We start from the raw sequence: 9,127 nt of genomic DNA on the forward strand, positions 1-9,127 counted from the left end.
TTGGACGAACACTCTCCAACCAAGACAAGATGTGAGACAAAGGAATCATCTGCATTTTTCTGTTTTGGTCCCGTGGGTAAAGGAAGAAAGAAGAAAGGGAAAAAAAAAATGAAATGAAAAGGTAGGCTTTCAAAGAAGAAAAAAATGGAGAAGTGGAGGTGGTTGGATGTAGTTTTTCATTTCTGAATGATAATGATCAGGGTGACGAAAAAGAAAGAAAGTGAAAACAGAGGAAGAAAGGGAGTAATGGAGGCGGTGATGATGAAGAAATGGAGAGGGGAAAGTGGAGAGTGGGAGATGACTTGCGACGGTGATCTGCAAATCAAATCAGGGAGAGGAGGAAAATTTTTTGTCTGGCATATCAGAAAAATCTCGAGCCCACTCCCATTGCTACTGTGATTGAAAAAGTCGGGAGCAACCTACTTCTCCCAAATTCTAACCAGTCAATCAATCAATCAAATCTGCGGTGTAAAAGGCCAAAAAAAGTGGCCTGCAGAGCAAATGGTGAACAGCATCATGGGAATAAAAAATTTGGACGAACACTCTTTAGCCAATCACAATTGGCCACATCACCAACACAAGCACTCAATTCGGCCATTGCATTCGCTCTTTAATATGTATGTTAATGACCAATCAAGAGGCAGAAAATAAAAATGGTTTGTCTTTCCTTAGCACAGACTATAAATGGTTTTGGTTCATCATTTATTTAGCCATAAATGCAAGTATGAGAAGGAGAAGACAAAACATGGGAGGAGAAAATTAGCACTCTTAATTTGATACTAGTTTAGTAATTTTAATTTCTAAAGTGTCTTTTCTATATTTATTCCCCGACCCCTATTGGCTGGCAGAGTCCAATGCCAACAAGAATTGTTAACAAATTTGGATTGTAAGTTATTTGGGATTATTTGGGATATTTTTACTGTAACACTTTTTGTGATGTGATGTATGTGAGATAAAAAGATATTGGGAAGATAAAAAGGTGTATTGGAAATTGTAAAGATGATGTAAGCAAATAAAATTGGGGAAATATGAAGCAATCCAAACAAACCCAAAATTAAATACTACTTACTTACTTATCAAGCCACATCTTGGGATGGGATGACCTGTTCTAGAAATTAAATTAAGTCATATTCTCTCTCACTCTCACACACTAGTCATTTGTTTGTCCCCTTGCCAACAAGCATCTCAAAAGAAATGTTGACGAGGAACCTAACAATTGAAACCCCTAATTATGATTCTTAAACTGTGAATTTACAAGCAACGGAGAACATAAAGAAAGACAGCAAGAACAGTAGTTTAAACTAGAAAAGCAAAAACAAAAGGCGGCAGAGCAAATGGGAGGTTTTTTTTTTTTTTTTTCCCTCTCTCTCAAAACATTTTTCATACAACAAAGGAAAAAAGAAGCAATGAGCCCTTTGCCACTTTTTGCCCTTTTTATCCTTTTACTTTTAACTCCACTCTAAGCTCAGAAAGCCGCTCCCTAATGAGCACATTCCATACTCTCTTCCCCAGCCCCAGCGTGGGAAACTCTTTACTACCGAGAGTACATTGCACTAGAAAGCATTCCATTCCACCACATCTGTACAGCCACACCAGAAACCAACTCCAAAGAGCCACCCCCCCCAATCCAATCCGGACGCCTTGTCTGGATTAGGTCTTTGGTCGGCACTCGGTGTTTATTTTTACATTTCCCCAACACAGAAAAAAAAAAAAAAAAAAAAAATTACTCCACCACTTGCCACCTGAAAAATGTTTCGGAGATCAGATCTATGGTCAGAGTTCACACAACCACTACTACTCCGTCGATACGACGCACATTTATCAATAATAATAATCAATCGTCAACCAATAGTTTATCCATCCATTAATCGACCAATGTACAGTATGCAAGCAAAATGACTACACGTACAAGCAAAATGTCTATTTGTAACTCTCTCTACTATAGAACTGGTGAGCATCTATTATCACAAGAAACAAAAGGGTAATTATGCAGAGTAATTATCACAAGAAACTATTCAACACACACAACTAAGTATCAGAGTAATTATGCAGCATAGAGATACAAAAGGCCTATAGATTATTGGAACATCAGCCACTGTCCGCTCGCTAACACATAGGAAAGAGAAACGAGACCCTTGGCTGCTAAAAATAGGGCCAATAGAATACAATGGGTTAATCCCAAATCCTATCTCTTCCTACTTTGTCGCATCAATTTAACAAACCGCGAAACAAATGCATTTGAATGCACATATCTTCTTCAAAACAGACGAGTATATCAAGTTTCTAATTTCCCAAGTAAAAAAAAATGCTTTGTTTGAAATTGCATTTTTCTGGACCTTTTATAAAAAAAAAATTATCATAGCGATTTGATGTAGATGAGATAAAAAGGTGAAAAATTGCAATCCAAACACACCCAATCTTCTAGTAAAAACCTTGGAAGACAGCTAAAAACTCTCATAATTTTTTTCCCCCTTAGGCTTGATGAAGCAACAAAATCAGCACAAAAATGGGAAGTCCAGTAATTGACCAATAAATCAGGAAACCGAGCCAATGAAGATTTGCCACGCCATGCGTACACAACGGGTGTGGGAGTGAGTGTATTCTTTACATTCAACGTAATTTAAGGCAACATTATTCATTTTAGAATGTTGTAACAGTTTGGACCAAAATCTGACATTTTCTTGAATTATACTCCATGGTAAGTGTAATTGGGATAAAAAAAAATTTTTTTAAAGTATTGTGATCATTTTTTAACGTGATGTATATGAGATAAAAAGATATTTGAAAAACATGTTAACAATGCAAAGCAAGCAAGTTAGTGTGTATAAATAATATTCAAACCAAACACAGTAATTAAGCCAAAATAATGAATACGTCATCAGCATTGATGATAATTATCTAATCTAAGCAAATAAAGTCCCCGAGTCAACTCACCCCAACTCAACCATATTCAACCAAACACTAATAAATATGGATTTACTGGAATATTGCAAAATGGGTTAAATTTTGAATTAAAACTAATAAAAATAAAAATAAATAAATAAAAGAATGCTTACCCGACTGGAACTAGTCACGAAAGATGACCTTCTCCGCCATGTCCAACAATGGTTTCAAGCAATCCGGAGAAAATTTCCTCGCAAACATAAACGAATAAGTAGAATTTGAAACCCGGAGCTCCTGAATAAGCTGCGGTGACACCTCAACGGGTCGGTAGGTATGCGGGTGCCCATCCGTACTCCCGGTCCAGTTGACCCGAGTAAGAGTATAATACTATAATGTGTGGCCCCATCCGGATCCTCCATGGACAAAAGGGTCGGAAAGTAATGCTCCTCCGGGTAGCAAGAATGTATATTCAAGCAAGGCAACCTAAACTTTCTCCATAACCTCCTCTCCCTGATAACCAACAATGCATGTTCCCGGTTCAAGATAAAGAACTGAGACCCGATCCGGAACCGATCAAAAGGCACTTCCGGATGCATCACGTCTTCCCCTCTGGCGACGTACCTGTCCCATAACTGCGGCTCGTCCGATAATATCTCGATATAACTGCGGTAGATGAGGGACAGAGTCGGTGCCGAGTCGGATGACCGAGATGACTCGGAGAGTGGCTTGGTGAAGAGCGAGTGGTACACAAAGTCGAAGGAGTGGAGCGGGATGCAATGCTGGGAGATTAAGGCGAAGTAGAAGTTCAAAGGGTCGTCGAGGAGGGCGGTGGCGAGGAGGCGATGGGCGGCGGCGATGAGGGTGGGGGAAGCGCGTTCGGTTTTCTTAGCGGGGATGAATCGGCCTTCGAAGACGCCTCCGGGAGGATTGATTTTCACGGATGGATCGGCGTGGATGTAGATATTGTAGAGGCTGGAGGAGTGGTTGGCAAAGAATTTCTCCCAGAGAGGGGCGAAATGGAGGTCGGAGTTGGTGAGGAAAAGGACGGCGATCTTGGGCTTGGCTAAGGACGGGTTGGTGGAGCCAAGGCGGATGTGGTGGCGGGGAAGGCGAGAATAGTGGTTGTCGTTGGCGAGGTGCAAGGAGGCGAGAGAGGCGCGGCGGAAGAGAGCGAGGTCGTCGAGCTCGTCGGGGAGGGAGATTTGGACGTGTTTGGGAGGAAGAATGCGAGGGGCGAGGAGGAAGAGGAGAGGAAAGGAAAGGAGGAGAGCAAATGAGAGGACGAATGGCGTGTTAAACATAGCCAAAACTCTTTTTGTATTTCCTTCTACAACTAAATCTGAAAATATGGAAAGCAGAATCTCTAACTCTGTCCCCTAATTAACATATACTACAAGATAACAGGGATATATCCCTTGAAATTATTGAGATCTGATTGATCTTTTTTCCCTGGGTTCGGCTTAATATGTACAGGGGATTTCGAGAAGGGAAGGGGGGTTGAGGAGGAAGGATATGGTTGCGGAGGAGGGTGTATTGGAATAGTGGAGATGGTTTTATGACAATTGAAACGATAACAATAAAGGCAGTTAGGATAGAAGACTGGCGAGGGAAGTGGGCTGCGGTGGGGAAAGCGGAGGCTGAATCAGGGAGGTCTTATCTCATGGTGAGGAATGGGAAACGGGGGCATTAGGAGTCGGTGCTCTTCTTTCTTCTACTGTTGTATTCTCTAATTTTTTTTTAAAAATTTTTTTATTTCTGTTCATTTTTTATGATTGGGGAAGAAGACAGAAAATGGTCGTTTTCGGGCTAGGAACATTAGCCACAAGGTCATGTAGGAATTTGGAACCTAGTTAACAATTAATGGCTTGTTATTGACAAAAAGAAAAAAAAAAAATATATATATATATATATAAATGACTTGTGCTTAACTTTGACTGATTTTGGGAAAGTCTAATCTTGAATTGCTATTTACGGTAAGTGTGATTGCCAAGTTTATTAGCTCTTCCACAAATTCTCCAGGTAAAATAGTCATACTAATGAATGGCTAGTCTATTAGTAACTTTTACTAGTATTACATATTATTGTAATTTTATTTCTTAGGAGACTCGCACAAAGAAAAAAAGAATTCGAGTGGTGGGTGGGGTGGGTAATAAGGTGGGGAGCAGTAAATAAGAAATCTTAAATTCAAAATCTATCACTTATAAAAAAAATAAAAATATCAAAATTTCTGAATTATACCTAAAACTATGAAGGAAAAAATATCACTATTTAATCTTTTTGTAGTCAATTATCAATATTTCAAAAAAAAAAAAGGGAGAGAAGAGGAAATTGAGGGATTTTCTGTCCATTCTAATTGCTTTTGGCTAAATGTCGATATATTTGCTTAACTAAAGCTAATTTGTTAACAAGTAGAACTGTTTCATAGAAAGAACGTGATTAAAACGCTAGAAAGATACATGCCGAGAAAAAGAAATTCAATAAAAACACAAAAAGATAATATGTAATGCAGACATGTTCTAAAACCTTTGCTCAGGACTAATTCGACTTTAGTTTGTGGAGGTAATTAAGGCTTTTTTTTTTTAAAAAAAAAAAAAGGTCCTTTGCTCAAGACTTTGACATGGTAACTTTGACAAGCTGTAAAACCAATAATACTTTCCCATACCAAAAGAATTTCCAACTGTGAGCATAATTGTCAACCATGAAACACATTCAAATGCAAGTTATATATAGAAGTATGGGACTAGACAAGAATCCTCAGTTTATGTCTTAAGATAGTTAAGGGAGCATAAACTCTGAATTAAAATAGAAGCAACTACCTAATTTGCTTTTGACCTGCTCACTGAATCTCAAGAATGTAAGCAATCTGAACTCCTTGATCTCCTGGTTTTACATTCTAATGTTCCTGGGCAAAGTGTGATCTAAACTTCGTGGTGCTTGTTCCTCTTGCCAAATCAACTGTATCAGGCAGTGTAAGACTTGAGAAGGCCTCAAAGACAGTGCTATTCCCATTTCCCACAAATATGTTATCTGCTCCTTCAATCTCCCATACCTGCAGCAACCTCAAGCTAAATTTCTCTGGCTACTTGGCCATAACCAAATACAGAAAAAAAAAAGCTAGAACATTCGTTAAAATAACTGGTAACTGCTATCAGCAACACAATTAACCAACTTCAAACAACATACCAGTAAAGTCAGCAGATTTCTTATGCCGGAACTGTACTTTCTTGGCCTTTAAGATACCATGGTATAATGTTGACATGGTGTGGCTATCTGGTTCTATTCCCTTTAATGACATCTCATTGACTAGACTTACAGCCCTATCCACATCTCTCCTCTTACAATACCCACACAGCAGGGCACTATAAGTTACAGTATCAGGTTCTAGACCAATATCAATCATTTCATTAAAAAGGTCAATAGCATCTTGAAGATTGTTCGATTTACAATGACTGTCAATTAAAGCAGTATAACAGATGGCATCAGCTTTCAAATTCATCTCCTTCATTTCAACCAATAAAGGAGAAATGTCTTTCTTTTGGCCTTCCTTTCCAAATCTTTTTTCCCTTCTAAAATTAATCTTTGAATATCCATCCAGCAAAACAGTGTAAGTGATGATATCAGGAGTTATACCTCTCTCCTTCATATCATTAAAAAGATCACAAGCCTCATTAAAGCAATTCACCCTACAATAACCATTCAACATTATTGTGTACGTAATAACATCTGGAGTTAACCCCTTGGCAACCATATTATCAAACACCCACTGTGCCTTCTTCATATCTCCAGAACCACAGAGAGCAGCAATAACTTTAGTACACATTTTCTCACAAGGGCCTTCAACAGAAGACAACACTAAATCAAATAACTTTATAGCTTTGTTATATTTGCCTTCTGTGCAAAGGCAACTGAGAAGTTTTAGACAAGAACTTCTTTTTACCACAGCTCTATGCTTTGCAAGCCTAAGGAATAGTTTAAAGGCCGCTTCTGTGTGATTTGATTCACAATAGCCATCAATCAAAGCAGCATAATTTTCTAAACACTTATCTTCCAAACTAGTAAAAAACTTTTCAGCTTCCTTTACCTTCCCGCCAATACATAAGCCTTCGATGATCATGTTGTATGTTGTGGTGTTTGGTGCCACACCTTGCTCTTTCATGTATTTTACAAGGTCCAATGCCTCTTTAACACGTCCGTTTCTAGAAAACCCACCGGCAAGAACATTATAGGTAACAATATCAGGCATCAGACCATTCTGCTCCATCTCCTCAAGTAAGTCTAATGCACAGGAAACTCTTCCTGCAAGACAGCACCCATTAATCAATGTGGTGTAGTTCACAACATCTGGAACCATTTTCTTACGCCTCATCTCATCTAGCAATCTCACAGCTTCTTCCACTTTTCCAAGTTTGCATAAAGCATCAATTGCAACATTATATGCAATCTCATCAAGGTAAATTCCTAGATCGTTAAAGCTCTTGAACTGATCGACTGCCTCACCAAACATGCCTATCTGACACAGGCATTGAAGAATTGAGCTGACAATTACACAATTAGTTCCGATATTTTTAGCTGCCATTTCGTTATGGAAAGCCAGAGCTTTAATTATATTTCCAACCTTGCAATAGCCTCGAATCAAGGCACCATAACAAAATTGATCAGGCATTAGTCCATGCTCCTCCATCTTAAGCAATACCTCCTCTGCTTCTTTTAGTTTATTTTCATTAACAAAACCACGCAGCACAGCCGTATAAGCATATGCATCAATAGGCACACTTTCTCTACTCCAGGCTATCAACACTTGATAACCCAAATCTGATCGTCCATGTGAGCAAAGCCCTTCCAGATATGTGGAATAAGTAAAATTATTTGGGGTCACACCAGCTTCCTCCATCTTCTCAAACACATCAACAGCTTCCTCCAGAGTACCCTTCCTACAGAATGCCTTAATCACAATACTGTAAGTGTAAACATTTGGACTCAAACCTAACCTCGTCAACTGCTTATACATAGCCACTGCCATATCCACCTTTCCACACTCAACCAACCGGTTCAACAGATAATTACACGCCAACAAAGACACCCCAAAACCACGCCTTGTCGTCTGGAACAAAGTATCAATAGCCTCATTAAACATACCCACACTAACAAACGCCTTAACCATGGCTTCAAGGGCCCGAGCCAACAAATTCGACCCCTCAACATTTAGTCCTTCCACCAACGCTTCAAACAAATCCGAAATATCAAAACCCAAATGCTCTTTTCTCCACTTAATCACCTCCAACAGTACAGAATCTAACTTCATATCCATACCCCAATAACATAATATCCTAATAATAGCAACATAGGTCCCAACATCATGCTTAAACCCACGCTCCTTCAATTGCCTAAATATTTGCAATGCAGAAATGGGTTCTTTTTTCAAATTATTGAGGATTTCAATGACCCCACATGAATTTAGCTCCCAAAGAGGATCATCGATTTTAGTGCCACTTTTATCAGGGATTGAAATTGATTCATCAGCACTTGAGTCCGAGTAACATGGGGTCAACTGAGCTAGCGCTGAAACTGCCCGAGACCGTATAAATTGACTGTTTCCGAAGAGTTTTCTTTGGGAAACTGACCTGAATGTAGAAGCACACCACATGGAATTGGCAGTTAATAAGCCACATAGAGGAATAAAACTGGAAATTTCTGTGCTCCCATAAGCTTCTATCTGCGATGGAAAAGGAACTGAAGCGTTTCTGGAGAGTTGGGATTAAAGTGTAAGCTGTGGAAGGCAGGCATGGAAGTCTCTTAAACCCTACAAGAGAGCCAGACTTCAGAGCTTTGAATTTTTGTAAAGCCCTTTCATGGGCTATGTTCCGGATAACCCGGTTACCCTGGATCCTATGCTCGGGCGACTCCCTTGGTTTTTTCTTTCTTTTTTTTTTTCCCTTTAACCCGTCACTTCCTCGCAATAATTTCTACTTTGCTTGTCGCTATATTTTTTGTTTTCGTCAATATTCTTCGTGCGCGTGCGTGTGCGTTTTGAAAGAAGGGAGCTACCGTAAAATAAATTATAGTAAAATTTTATATAAATATTTAAAATAAATACACCTTTCAAGCAGATTCACAAATATCAGTATCAAGCTCCAATTTTTATGCTAATTACCTAAAAAATTTGAATTTATGAATAAACACAAGAAATAACAAGCACTTAAGTATGATCTACATTGTAAATAATAAGTTTTAGGTTCAAGTTCTC

The 9,127-nt window shown here is 38.9% G+C and overlaps 1 protein-coding gene and 1 pseudogene across 1 annotated transcript; both read right to left on the minus strand.

The window, feature by feature from the left end:
* Positions 1 to 1,342: 1,342 nt before the first annotated feature.
* LOC113765274 lies at positions 1,343 to 4,561 on the minus strand (annotated as a pseudogene).
* Positions 4,562 to 5,533: 972 nt separating this feature from the next.
* LOC113759004 (pentatricopeptide repeat-containing protein At2g26790, mitochondrial-like) lies at positions 5,534 to 8,644 on the minus strand. The gene is made up of 2 exons (XM_027301660.1): positions 6,067 to 8,644; positions 5,534 to 5,932 (listed from the first exon to the last, which is right to left on the minus strand). Exons 1-2 carry the CDS (start codon positions 8,525 to 8,527, stop codon positions 5,919 to 5,921), a joined length of 2,475 nt encoding a protein of 824 aa, XP_027157461.1. The 5' UTR covers positions 8,528 to 8,644; the 3' UTR covers positions 5,534 to 5,918.
* Between the last annotated feature and the right edge of the window lie 483 nt (positions 8,645 to 9,127).

The sequence above is a fragment of the Coffea eugenioides genome, chromosome 1, assembly GCF_003713205.1.
Source record: "Coffea eugenioides isolate CCC68of chromosome 1, Ceug_1.0, whole genome shotgun sequence".
NCBI classification, from domain to species: Eukaryota; Viridiplantae; Streptophyta; class Magnoliopsida; order Gentianales; family Rubiaceae; genus Coffea; species Coffea eugenioides.

Coding starts and splice junctions, on each gene's coding strand:
- LOC113759004 (XM_027301660.1), bottom strand. CDS start 8,527: ATGTGGTGTGCTTCTACATTCAGGTCAGTTTCCCAAAGAAAACTCTTC.